Consider the following 15,000-nt stretch of genomic DNA (forward strand, 5'->3'; position numbering starts at 1 on the left):
TCTCTCTCTCCCTCCCCCTCACTCACTCACTCACTCACTCACTCACTCACTCACTCACTCACTCACTCACTCACTCACTCACTCACTCACTCACTCACTCACTCACTCACTCACTCACTCTCCCTCTCTCTCTTGCTCTCCCTCTTCCTCTCTCACTCTCTCTCTCTCTCAATCTCTCTCTCTCTCAATCTCAATCTCTCTCTCTCTTTCCCCTTCTATACTTCCTCTTTACCCCATCCCGCTTTTCTCAGCATATAATTCCAGGGTAAAGCTCTTTGTCTCTTCCCTTCTTTAGCCAGATGGGAGCTTTAACCAGTATATTCCTCTAAGCTTTATCCTATTGTGCAGAAATGAAAACAGGACTTATCTACCACGGATACAGCAGCCTGCCTTGAGAATACTTTATTTTTACATAGAGGTTTACTTTGTCGCCCTAGCGAGGTACAGTAGAAAACAGAAACTCCATCCAAGACAATCCTGTCCTTTCTGCCAGGTCTTTCACGTTGGTGTATTGTACTGAGTGTGGTGTGTGTGTAGTGTGTGTGTGGCCGCGTGTGTGTGTGTGAAAGGTTAGAGAAAATGATCAGATGAATGTTAGTTTAGCCTGTAATATTTACACTTACACCGGATATAAATTAAAAACCAATATAGATGTCACCCCTTATAAACAGCCAGGTGGGCAAAATTACACGAACGATGTAAGATAGATGGTGTAATCATTTTTATTTGCAGAAACATTAAAAGCTATAGATCAGGTTTAATGGCCGAAACATAACACTGTTGAATTAATAATGAGTCCCAAACGATTATGACGCAGCACACAAAAACAACAGCTTAATGTTCCCTCCAGTGGAACAACTACACATTTATCACTGGGGTTCCACACAACACAACCATGATCAGGTCATTTGGCTGATTCCCATAGGAAAACACACACACACACACACACACACACGGACACGCACACACACACGCAAACACACACACACACACACACACACACACACACACACACACACACACACACACACACACACACACACACACACACACACACACACACACACACACACACACACATACTGGTTTTGTGTTACCTACCCATATGTTTCCGTCCTGGTGATAAGGCTTCCAGTTCCTGCCCGTGTCGCTGTAGAGCAGCCTGTACCTCGTCGTCCAATCAGAGCTGCTGTACCTGCCCTGTGTTGCCACGGCAACCACCTGTCTCCGGTTGCCCAGGTCCACTTGGAGCCACGGGTAGCTGTCGCTGTCCTGGGGAGACCAGCCCCCCGCACCTGGAGTCAGGGACACAGGTCAACATGATGTAAATACAGGTCAACATGATGTAAATACAGGTCAACATGATGTAAACACAGGTCAACATGATGTAAATACAGGTCAACATGATGTAAACACAGGTCAACATGATGTAAACACAGGTCAACATGATGTAAATACAGGTCAACATGATGTAAACACAGGTCAACATGATGTAAATACAGGTCAACATGATGTAAACACAGGTCAACATGATGTAAATGCAGGTCAACATGATGTAAACACAGGTCAACATGATGTAAATACAGGTCAACATGATGTAAACACAGGCCAACATGATGTAAATACAGGTCAACATGATGTAAACACAGGTCAACATGATGTAAACACAGGTCAACATGATGTAAACACAGGTCAACATGATGTAAATACAGGTCAACATGATGTAAACACAGGTCAACATGATGTCAGGTCAACATGATGTAAACACAGGTCAACATGATGTAAACACAGGTCAACATGATGTAAATACAGGTCAACATGATGTAAAGGTCAACATGGTCAACATGATGTAAATACAGGTCAACATGATGTAAACACAGGTCAACATGATGTAAACACAGGTCAACATGATGTAAACACAGGTCAACATGATGTAAACACAGGTCAACATGATGTAAATACAGGTCAACATGATGTAAACACAGGTCAACATGATGTAAATACAGGTCAACATGATGTAAACACAGGTCAACATGATGTAAACACAGGTAAACATGATGTAAATACAGGTCAACATGATGTAAATACAGGTCAACATGATGTAAACACAGGTAAACACATCAACATGATGTAAATACAGGTCAACATGATGTAAACACAGGTCAACATGATGTAAACACAGGTCAACATGATGTAAATACAGGTCAACATGATGTAAACACAGGTCAACATGATGTAAACACAGGTTAACATGATGTAAATACAGGTCAACATGATGTAAACACAGGTCAACATGATGTAAACACAGGTCAACATGATGTAAACACAGGTCAACATGATGTAAACACAGGTTAACATGATGTAAATACAGGTCAACATGATGTAAATACAGGTCAACATGATGTAAACACAGGTCAACATGATGTAAATGCAGGTCAACATGATGTAAACACAGGTCAACATGATGTAAATACAGGTCAACATGATGTAAACACAGGCCAACATGATGTAAATACAGGTCAACATGATGTAAACACAGGTCAACATGATGTAAACACAGGTCAACATGATGTAAATACAGGTCAACATGATGTAAACACAGGTCAACATGATGTAAATACAGGTCAACATGATGTAAACACAGGTCAACATGATGTAAACACAGGTCAACATGATGTAAATACAGGTCAACATGATGTAAACACAGGTCAACATGATGTAAATACAGGTCAACATGATGTAAACACAGGTCAACATGATGTAAACACAGGTCAACATGATGTAAACACAGGTCAACATGATGTAAACACAGGTCAACATGATGTAAACACAGGTCAACATGATGTAAATACAGGTCAACATGATGTAAACACAGGTCAACATGATGTAAATACAGGTCAACATGATGTAAACACAGGTCAACATGATGTAAACACAGGTAAACATGATGTAAATACAGGTCAACATGATGTAAATACAGGTCAACATGATGTAAACACAGGTAAACACATCAACATGATGTAAATACAGGTCAACATGATGTAAACACAGGTCAACATGATGTAAACACAGGTCAACATGATGTAAATACAGGTCAACATGATGTAAACACAGGTTAACATGATGTAAATACAGGTCAACATGATGTAAACACAGGTCAACATGATGTAAACACAGGTAAACACATCAACATGATGTAAACATGATGTAACTCATTTGCACACACTGTATATAGACTTTTTTCCTATTGTGCTATTGACTGTATGTTTGTTTGAAATAAAAATGTAAAATGTAAAAAACACAGGTAAACATTAAGGAAACAGGTAAACGCAGGTTAATTAACATGATGTAAACAGGTAAACGCAGGTCAACATGATGTAAACAGGTAAACGCAGGTCAACATGATGTAAACAGGTATAGTTGAAGTCGGAAGTTTACATACACCTTACACTTTACACATACACAGTTTTCACGATTTCACAGTTTTTCACAATTCCTGACATTTAATCCAAGTAATAATTCACTGTCTTAGGTCTGTTAGGATCACCACTTTATTTTAAGAATGTGAAATGTCAGAAAAATAGTAGAGAGAATGATTTATTTCAGCTTTTATTTCTTTCATCACATTCCCAGTGGGTCAGAAGTTTACATACACTCAATTAGTATTTGGTAGCATTGCCTTTAAATGGTTTAACTTGGGTCAAATGTTTCGGGTAGCCTTCCACGAGCCTCCCACAATAAGTTTGGTATATTTGGCCCATTCCTCCTGACAGAGATGGTGCCACTCCAATACCTTGACTTTGTTGTCCTTAAGCCATTTTGCCACAACTTTGGAAGTATGCTTGGGATCATTGTCCATTTGGAAGACCCATTTGCGACCAAGCTTTAACTTCTTGACTGATGTCTTGAGATGATGCTTCATGATGCCATGTTTTTTGTGAGATGCACCAGCCCCTTCTTCAGCAAAGCACCTCCACAACATGATGCTGCCACTCCCGTGCTTCACGGTTGGGATGAGGTTCTTCGGCTTGCAAGCCTCCTCCTTTTTCCTCCAAACATAGCGATGCTCATTATGGCCAAACAGTTCTATTTTTGTTTCATCAGAGCAGAGTACGATATTTGTCCACATGTGCAGTTGTAAACCGCAGTCTGGCTTTTTTATGCTGGTTTTGGAGCAGTGGCTTCTTCCTTGCTGAGTGGCCTTTCAGGTTATGTCGATATAGGACTCGTTTTACTGTGGATATAGATACTTTTGTACCTGTTTCCTCCAGCATCTTCACAAGGGCCTTTGCTGTTGTTCTGGGATTGATTTGCACTTTTCGCACCAAAGTACGTTCATCTCTAGGAGACATCTCCTCCTGAGCGTTATGACGACACATCTCCTCCTGAGCGTTATGACGACTGCGTGGTCCCATGGTGTTTATATTTGCGTACTATTGTTTGTACAGATGAACGTGGTACCTTCAGGTGTTTGGAAATTGCTCCCAAGGATGAACCAGACTAACAATTGTTGGAAAAATGACTTGTGTCATGCAAAAAGTAGATGTCCTAACCGACTTGCTAAAACTATGTTAACTTTGTTAACAAGACATTTTTGGAGTTGTTGAAAACTAGGTCAATATGGATGTTAAACAGGTAAACACAGGCAAACATGATGTAAACACAGGTAAACACAAGTCAACATGATGTAAATAGGTAAGCATAGGTCACAGGTCAACATGATGTAAATAGGTAAACATAACTAACCACAAGTAAATACAGGTAAACATGATGTAAACACAGGTAAACATGATGTAAACAGGTAAACACAGGTCAACATTATGTAAACAGGTAAACATGATGTAAACAGGTAAACACAGGTCAACATTGTGTAAACACAGTTAAACATGATGTGAACAGGTAAACACAGGTCAAAATTGTGTAAACACAGTTAAACATGATGTGAACAGGTATACACAGGTCAAAATGATGTAAACAGTTCAACACAGCTCAACATGATGTAAACAGGTAAACACAAGTAAACACAGATAAACATGTTGTAAATACAGGTGAACACAGGTCAACTGTATTCACAGTCAAATCAAATCAAATCAAATTGTATTTGTCAGATGCGCCGAATACAACAGGTGTAGACCTTACAGTGAAATGCTTCCTTACAAGCCTTTAACCAACAATGCTTTAAGAAGTTAAGTAAAAAATAGAAAATAAAAGTAACAAATAATTAAACAGCAGCTGTAAAATAACAATAGAGAGACTATATACATGGGGTACCGGTACAGAGTCAATGTTCGGGGGCACCGGTTAGTCGAGGTAATTGAGGTAATATGTACATGTAGTCAGAGTTACTTAGAAAGACTCCTAAGTCAATACATGTTAGACTCACCTTTGGCAGTCTTTCTGGGTAAGTATCTAAGACCTTTGCACACCTGGATTGTACAATATTTGTCCATTATTATTTTCAAAATTCTTCAAGCTCGGTCAAATTGGTCGTTGATCGTTGCTAGACAACCATTTTCAAGTCTTGCCATAGGTTTTCAAGCAGATTTAAGTGAAAACTCAGCTACTAAGGAACATTCACTGTCTTCTTTGGTAAGCAACTCCAGTGTAGATTTGGCATTGTCTTTCAGGTTATTGTCCAGCTGAAAGGTGAATTTATCACCCAGTGTCTGTTGGAAAGCAGACTGAACCAGGTTTTCCTCTAGGATTTTGCCTGTGCTTAGTTCCATTTAGTTTTTTTTTTTTAATCCTGAAAAATGCTTGAAAATATGGAGAATGGTACTCAGTAATGTTTTGTATTGGATTTACCCCAAACATAACACTTCGTATCCAGGGCAAAAAGTTGATCGCTTTGCCAATTTTATTGCAGTATTACTTTAGTGCCTTGTTGCAAAAAGGATCCATTAGTCTTTTCCTTATTGATTCTCCTGCATATTCTGTGGTGCTAGGCCTACCCTGGTTAGCTTGTCATAACCCCACTGTTTCTTGGCCACAGAGGGCTCTCACCGGGTGGTCGCGAGAGTGCTCAGGTAGGTGTTTAGGGGTTACCGTTGGTGCTACTACGGTCGAAAGTCCAGACCAGGTCTCCACCGTGCGCATTCCCCCCGAATATGCCGATTTGGCTCTCACCTTCTGTAAAAAGAAGGCGACTCAATTACCACCCCATCGACGGGGGGATTGTGCGATAGATCTCCTGGTAGACGCTGCATATCCCAGGAGTCACGTGTATCCCCTGTCGCAAGCGGAGACGGAGGCTATGGAGACATATGTCTCTGAATCCCTGCATCAGGGGTTCATTCAGCCATCCATTTCACCCATCTCTTCGAGTTTCTTTTTTGTGAAAAAAAAAAGGATGGCGGTTTACGCCCGTGCATTGATTATCGAGGTCTAAATAAAATCACAGTGAAATATAGTTACCTGCTACCTCTGATCAATACGGTTATTGAGTTAATGCACGGGGCACGCTTTTTCACAAAATTGGATCTCAGGAGTGCGTACAATCTGGTGCGTATTCGGAAGGGTGATGAGTGGAAGACGGCATTTAGCACCACCTCAGGTCATTATGAGTACCTTGTCATGCCATATGGGTTGATGAATGCTCCATCAGTTTTCCAATCATTTGTAGATGAGATCTTCAGGGACCTACACGGGCAGGGTGTAGTGGTGTATATCGATGATATTCTGATATACTCCGCTACACGCACCGAGCATGTGTCCCTGGTGCGCAGGGTGCTTGGTCGCCTGTTGGAGCATGATCTATATGTCAAGGCTGAGAAATGCTTGTTCTTCCAACAATCCATCTCCTTCCTAGGGCATCGGATTTCCACTTCAGGAGTGGAGATGGAGAGCGACCGCATTACAGCCGTGCGTAATTGGTCGACTCCAACCACGGTAAAGGAGGTGCAGCGTTTTTTAGGGTTTGCCAATTACTACCGGAGGTTTATCCGGGGTTTTGGTCAGGTGGCTGCTCCCATTACCTCACTGCTAAAGGGGGGCCCGGTGCGCTTGCAGTGGTCGGCTGAGGCGAACAGGGCTTTTGGGCACCTGAAGACTCTGTTTACCTCGGTGCCTGTGTTGGCTCATCCGGATCCCTCTTTGCCATTCATAGTGGAGGTGGACGCATCCGAAGCTGGGATAGGAGCGTTCGGGTTCTCAGCGTTCGGGTGCGCCACTGAAGCTTCGCCCCTGTGCTTTCTTTTCGAAGAAGCTCAGCCCAGCGGAGCGAAACTATGATGTGGGGAACCGAGAGCTGTTAGCTGTCGTAGAAGCCTTGAAGGTGTGGTGGCATTGGCTTGAGGGGGCTAAACACCCTTTTCTCATCTGGACTGACCACCGCAATCTGGAGTACACCCGGCAGGCGAAGAGACTGAATCCTCACCAGGCAAGGTGGGCCATGTTTTTTCACTCGTTTTGTGTTTACTCTTTCTTACAGACCAGACTCCCAGAACGTTAAGGCAGACGCATTGTCTCGGCTGTATGACACAGAGGAGCGGTCCATGGATCCCACTCCCATACTCCCAGCTTCGTGTCTGGTGGCGCCTGTAGTGTGGGATCTGGACGCGGACATTGAGCGGGCGTCACGTGCAGAGCCCTCTCCCCCGGAGTGTCCAGCTGGTCTTCTGTACGTTCCGTCTGCTGTCCGCGACCGATTGATCTATTGGGCTCACACGTCACCCTCCTCTGGTCATCCTGGGATAGGTCGGACGATGCGCTGTCTTGATGGGAGGTACTGGTGGCCCACTTTTGCTAAGGACGTGAGGATTTATGTTTCCTCCTGCTCGGTGTGCGCCCAGTGCAAGGCTCCTGCCCAGAGGTAAGCTACAACCTCTACCCGTTCCTCAACGGCCGTGGTTGCACCTGTCGGTGGATTTTTTGACTGATCTTCCACCTTCACAGGGTTACACCACGATCCTGGTCGTTGTGCATCGGTTTTCAAAGTCCTGTCGTCTCCTCCCTTTGCCCGGTCTCCCTACGGCCTTACAAACTGCAGAGGCCCTGTTTACACACGTTTTCCGGCACTATGGGGTGCCTGAGGATATAGTGTCTGATCGGGGTCCCCAGTTCACATCAAGGGTCTGGAAGGCGTTCATGGAGCGTCTGGGGATCTCGGTTAGTCTTACCTCAGGTTTTCACCCTGAGAGTAATGGGCAGATGGAGAGAGTTAACCAGGATGTGGGTAGTCTTGCAGTCTTATTGCCAGGATCGGCCGGGGGAGTGGGCGAAGTTCGTGCCCTGGGCAGAGATGGCTCAGAACTCGCTATGTCACTCCTCCACTAACCTTACCCCTTTTCAATGTGTATTAGGGTATCAGCCGGTTCTGGCTCCTTGGCATCAGAGCCAGACCGAGGCTCCTGCGGTGGACAATTGGTTTCGGCGCGCTGAGGAAACCTGGGAGGCAGCCCACGTCCGCAGACCGTCGCCGCAGTGAGGCCCCAGTGTTCACACCAGGGGACAGGGTCTGGCTCTCGATCCGAAACCTGCCCCTCCGCCTGCTCTACCGGAAGCTGGGTCCGCGGTTTGTGGGGCCGTTTAAAGTCCTGAGGAGAGTGAACGAGGTATGTTATAGGTTACAACTGCCCACTAATTACCGTATTAACCCCTCGTTCCATGTGTCTCTCCTCAGGCCGTTGGTGGCTGGCCCGCTCCAGGAGGCTGAAGTGCGTGATGTTCCTCCGCCTCCTCTAGACATCGAGGGGGTCCCGGCGTACTCTGTTCGATCCATTTTGGATTCGAGACGTCGGGCGAGGGGCCTTCAGTACCTCGTGGACTGGGAGGGGTACGGGCCGGAGGAGAGATGCTGGGTTCCGGTGGAGGACGTGTTAGATCCTTCCATGTTATCAGAATTCCACCGTCTCCATCCGGATCGCCCTGCACCTCGCCCTCCGGGTCGTCCCCGAGGCCGGTGTCGGTGCGCTGCTGGAGCCGTGCGTCGGGGGGGGGGGTACTGTCACAACTTCTGAAGTCGTTGCCTCTCCTTGTTCGGGAGGGGCTCGGTGTTCGACGTCACCGGTCTTCTAGCCATCATTGATCCATTTTTCATTTTCCATTGGTTTTGTCTTGTCTTCCCACACACCTGTTTTCAATCTCATTCATTACCTGTTGTGTATTTAACCCTCTGTTTCCCCTCATGTCTTTATCAGAGATTGTTTTATTGTTAGTGTTGTTATTTTGTTGTGTTGGTGCGCGATGGGTCCTCGTACCCATGTTTTTTCATGTCTGTACGTTTTAGTGTTATGGAGCATGTTCTGTTGACATTTATTAAAAGACTCCATTTACACTTCATTTTGACTCTCCTGCGCCTGACTTCCCTGCCACCTAAACACACGACGCTGACAGTGGGATATTGTTTGTGTTTGTGGGATATTGTTTGTGGGATATTGTTTGTGTTTGTGGGATATTGTTTGTTTTTGTGGGATATTGTTTGTGTTTGTGGGATATTGTTTGTGTTTGTGGGATATTGTTTGTTTTTGTGGGATATTGTTTGTGTTTGTGGGATATTGTTTGTTTTTGTGGGATATTGTTTGTGTTTGTGGGATATTGTTTGTGTTTGTGGGATATTGTTTGTGTTTGTGGGATATTGTTTGTGTTTGTGGGATATTGTTTGTGCTTGTTGCACCACGTAGTCACATTTCGTTGCTTTTTTATTGTTTTGTTGAAGAAGTTTCACTTTAATAAATAAATATGTGGAACTCAAATCACACTGCGCCTTGGGCCGTCCATTTCAACAACCGTGACACCATGTTTGGAATATTTTTATCCTGTACAGGTGTCCTTCTTTTCACTCTGTCAATTAGCTTAGTATTGTGGAGTAACTACAATGTTGTTTATCCATCCTTTGTTTTCTTCTATCACAGCCATTAAACTCTTTCACTGTCTAAAAGTCACCATTGGCTTCACGGTGAAATCCCCGAGTGGTTTCTTTCCTCTCCGGCATCTGAGTTAGGAAGGACGCTTGTATCTTTGTAGTGACTGGGTGTATTGATACACCATCCAAAGTGTAATTAATAACTTCACCATGCTCAAAGGGATATTCAATGTCTGTTTTCCCCATCTACCAATAGGTGTCCTACTTTGCAAGGCATTCGAAAACCTCCCTGGTCTTTGTAGTTGAATCTGTGTTTGAAATTGACTGCTCGACTGAGGGACCTTACAAGTATCTGTATGTGTGGGGTACAGAGATGAGGTAGTCATTCAAAAATCATGTTAAACACTATCATTGCACAAAGAGTGAGTCCATTCAACTTATTATGTGACTTGTTAAGCACTTTTTAAAAATCCTATACATATTTAGGCTTGCCATAACAAAGGGCTTGAATACTTATTGACTCGAGGCATTTCAGTTTTTCCTTTTTAATTCATTTGTAAAAACGTATAAAAACATGGGGTATTGTGTGTAAGTCAGTGACAATAAAAACATGGGGTATTGTGTGTAAGCCAGTGACAATAAAAACATGGGGTATTGTGTGTAAACCAGTGACAATAAAAACATGGGGTATTGTGTGTAAACCAGTGACAATAAAAACATGGGGTATTGTGTGTAAGTCAGTGACAATAAAAACATGGGGTATTGTGTGTAAGCCAGTGACAATAAAAACATGGGGTATTGTGTGTAAGTCAGTGACAATAAAAACATGGGGTATTGTGTGTAAGCCAGTGACAATAAAAACATGGGGTATTGTGTGTAAACCAGTGACAATAAAAACATGGGGTATTGTGTGTAAACCAGTGACAATAAAAACATTGTGTGTAAACCAGTGACAATAAAAACATGGGGTATTGTGTGTAAACCAGTGACAATAAAAACATGGGGTATTGTGTGTAAACCAGTGACAATAAAAACATGGGGTATTGTTGTGTGTAAACCAGTGACAATAAAAACATGGGGTATTGTGTGTAAACCAGTGACAATAAAAACATGGGGTATTGTGTGTAAACCAGTGACAATAAAAAGCATGGGGTATTGTGTGTAAACCAGTGACAATAAAAACATGGGGTATTGTGTGTAAACCAGTGACAATAAAAACATGGGGTATTGTGTGTAAGCCAGTGACAATAAAAACATGGGGTATTGTGTGTAAACCAGTGACAATAAAAACATGGGGTATTGTGTGTAAACCAGTGACAATAAAAACATGGGGTATTGTGTGTAAACCAGTGACAATAAAAACATGGGGTATTGTGTGTAAACCAGTGACAATAAAAACATGGGGTATTGTGTGTAAACCAGTGACAATAAAAACATGGGGTATTGTGTGTAAACCAGTGACAATAAAAACATGGGGTATTGTGTGTAAGCCAGTGACAATAAAAACATGGGGTATTGTGTGTAAGCCAGTGACAATAAAAACATGGGGTATTGTGTGTAAACCAGTGACAATAAAAACATGGGGTATTGTGTGTAAGCCAGTGACAATAAAAACATGGGGTATTGTGTGTAAGCCAGTGACAATAAAAAATGGGGTATTGTGTGTAAGCCAGGGGTATTGTGTGTAAGCCAGTGACAATAAAAACATGGGGTATTGTGTGTAAGCCAGTGACAATAAAAACATGGGGTATTGTGTGTAAGCCAGTGACAATAAAAACATGGGGTATTGTGTGTAAGCCAGTGACAATAAAAACATGGGGTATTGTGTGTAAGCCAGTGACAATAAAAACATGGGGTATTGTGTGTAAGCCAGTGACAATAAAAACATGGGGTATTGTGTGTAAGCCAGTGACAATAAAAACATGGGGTATTGTGTGTAAGCCAGTGACAATAAAAACATGGGGTATTGTGTGTAAGCCAGTGACAATAAAAACATGGGGTATTGTGTGTAAGCCAGTGACAATAAAAACATGGGGTATTGTGTGTAAGCCAGTGACAATAAAAACATGGGGTATTGTGTGTAAGCCAGTGACAATAAAAACATGGGGTATTGTGTGTAAGCCAGTGACAATAAAAACATGGGGTATTGTGTGTAAGCCAGTGACAATAAAAACATGGGGTATTGTGTGTAAGCCAGTGACAATAAAAACATGGGGTATTGTGTGTAAGCCAGTGACAATAAAAACATGGGGTATTGTGTGTAAGCCAGTGACAATAAAAACATGGGGTATTGTGTGTAAGCCAGTGACAATAAAAACATGGGGTATTGTGTGTAAGCCAGTGACAATAAAAACATGGGGTATTGTGTGTAAGCCAGTGACAATAAAAACATGGGGTATTGTGTGTAAGCCAGTGACAATAAAAACATGGGGTATTGTGTAAGCCAGTGACAATAAAAACCAGTGACAATGACAAAAAACATGGGGTATTGTGTGTAAACCAGTGACAATAAAAACATGGGGACAATAAAAACATTGTGTGTAAGCCAGTGACAATAAAAACATGGGGTATTGTGTGTAAGCCAGTGACAATAAAAACATGGGGTATTGTGTTAAGCCAGTGACAATAAAAACATGGGGTATTGTGTGTAAACCAGTGACAATAAAAACATGGGGTATTGTGTGTAAGCCAGTGACAATAAAAACATGGGGTATTGTGTGTAAGCCAGTGACAATAAAAACATGGGGTATTGTGTGTAAGCCAGTGACAATAAAAACATGGGGTATTGTGTGTAAGCCAGTGACAATAAAAACATGGGGTATTGTGTGTAAGCCAGTGACAATAAAAACATGGGGTATTGTGTGTAAGCCAGTGACAATAAAAACATGGGGTATTGTGTGTAAGCCAGTGACAATAAAAACATGGGGTATTGTGTGTAAGCCAGTGACAATAAAAACATGGGGTATTGTGTGTAAGCCAGTGACAATAAAAACATGGGGTATTGTGTGTAAGCCAGTGACAATAAAAACCAGTGACAATAAAAACATGGGGTGTGTGTGTGACAATAAAAACATGGGGTATTGTGTGTAAGCCAGTGACAATAAAAACATGGGGTATTGTGTGTAAGCCAGTGACAATAAAAACATGGGGTATTGTGTGTAAACCAGTGACAATAAAAACATGGGGTATTGTGTGTAAGCCAGTGACAATAAAACATGGGGTATTGTGTGTAAGCCAGTGACAATAAAAACATGGGGTATTGTGTGACAATAAAAACATGGGGGCCAGTGACAATAAAAACATGGGGTATTGTGTGTAAGCCAGTGACAATAAAAACATGGGGTATTGTGTGTAAAGCCAGTGACAATAAAAACATGGGGTATTGTGTGTAAGCCAGTGACAATAAAAACATGGGGTATTGTGTGTAAACCAGTGACAATAAAAACAACCAGTGACAATAAAAACATGGGGTATTGTGTGTAAGCCAGTGACAATAAAAACATGGGGTATTGTGTGTAAAGCCAGTGACAATAAAAACATGGGGTATTGTGTGTAAACCAGTGACAATAAAAACATGGGGTATTGTGTGTAAACCAGTGACAATAAAAACATGGGGTATTGTGTGTAAGCCAGTGACAATAAAAACATGGGGTATTGTGTGTAAACCAGTGACAATAAAAACATGGGGTATTGTGTGTAAGCCAGTGACAATAAAAACATGGGGTATTGTGTGTAAGCCAGTGACAATAAAAACATGGGGTATTGTGTGTAAACCAGTGACAATAAAAACATGGGGTATTGTGTGTAAGCCAGTGACAATAAAAACATGGGGTATTGTGTGTAAACCAGTGACAATAAAAACATGGGGTATTGTGTGTAAACCAGTGACAATAAAAACATGGGGTATTGTGTGTAAACCAGTGACAATAAAAAAAATCTCGCTTTAATCAATTTTAAATCCAGGCTGTAACACCAGAATTAGGACAAAGTGAAGGGGTGTGAATACTTTCTCAAGGCTCTGTATATCTTACAATCCATCTAGGTGGGCATAACCCTTGCTCTAGACTGGAAGATGTGTGATTGAAACAGAATGCCTTTCTCTCTTCACTCCATCACTACACCCCTCTCCCTCCCTACCTGTGTTGAGGTCCCTAGCTAAAATACATTTTTATATGCAGTGTCTCTCAGAGAGCTCTTATAAGTCAAAGTGAAATGATGCAGAAACACAAGAGGAACACAACTTGTAGACAGGGAGGTGGGCGGGAGAGTAATAGGAGTTCTACTGTGGCAGTTGGATTCAAAACGGTCAGTTATTTAAAGGAATGGTCCCTAGATTCCTCTCCAACACACACAGAAAATAGAAGGGAGAGCAGAATAGGGGTGAGATATCCAAGAGAGGAGAGGGAGATGAGGTGAGAGGAGAGGGAGATGAGGTGAGAGGAGAGGGAGATGAGGTGAGAGGAGAGGGAGATGAGGTGAGAGGAGAGGGAGATGAGGTGAGAGGAGAGGGAGATGAGGTGAGAGGAGAGGGAGATGAGGTGAGAGGAGAGGGAGATGAGGTGAGAGGAGAGGGAGATGAGGTGAGAGGAGAGGGAGATGAGGTGAGAGGAGAGGAGAGGGAGATGAGGTGAGAGGAGAGGGAGATGAGATGAGAGGAGAGGGAGATGAGGTGAGAGGAGGGAGATGAGGTGAGAGGAGAGGGAGATGAGGTGAGAGGAGAGGGAGATGAGGTGAGAGGAGAGGGAGATGAGGTGAGAGGAGAGGGAGATGAGGTGAGAGGAGAGGGAGATGAGGTGAGAGGAGAGGGAGATGAGGTGAGAGGAGAGGGAGATGAGGAGAAGAGAGATCAGAGAGGGTGAAAGGCAGAGAGGAAAGAGAGAGAGAGGATGGAGGATGTAGGATAAACACAACCAAATCATTAGAAAACAACAATATTTTTACTTGACACATTGGAAGGAATTTACAAAAATTCAGAGCAAACTAGAATGCTATTTGGACCTAAACAGAGAGTACACAGTGGCAGAATACCTGACCACTGTGACTGACCCAAACTTAAGGAAATCTTTGACTATGTACAGACTCAGTGAACATTGCCTTGCTATTAAGAAAGGCTGCCGAAATACCACAGTGTGCCATCACAGCAGCAAAATATGTGACCTGTTGCCACAAGAAAAAGGCAACCAGTGAAGAACAAACAC

The 15,000-nt window shown here is 42.7% G+C and overlaps 1 protein-coding gene across 1 annotated transcript in view; it reads right to left on the minus strand.

The window, feature by feature from the left end:
- Positions 1 to 15,000, minus strand: part of LOC112216509 (contactin-associated protein-like 2) — a 142,485-nt gene that overhangs the window by 117,800 nt on the left and 9,685 nt on the right. The window contains exon 3 of the mRNA XM_042298643.1: positions 1,102 to 1,295. Within this exon, the coding sequence (XP_042154577.1) occupies positions 1,102 to 1,295 (194 nt within the window). The remainder of the gene's footprint in view (positions 1 to 1,101; positions 1,296 to 15,000) is intronic.

Source organism: Oncorhynchus tshawytscha, linkage group LG16, assembly GCF_018296145.1.
Source record: "Oncorhynchus tshawytscha isolate Ot180627B linkage group LG16, Otsh_v2.0, whole genome shotgun sequence".
NCBI classification, from domain to species: domain Eukaryota; kingdom Metazoa; phylum Chordata; class Actinopteri; order Salmoniformes; family Salmonidae; genus Oncorhynchus; species Oncorhynchus tshawytscha.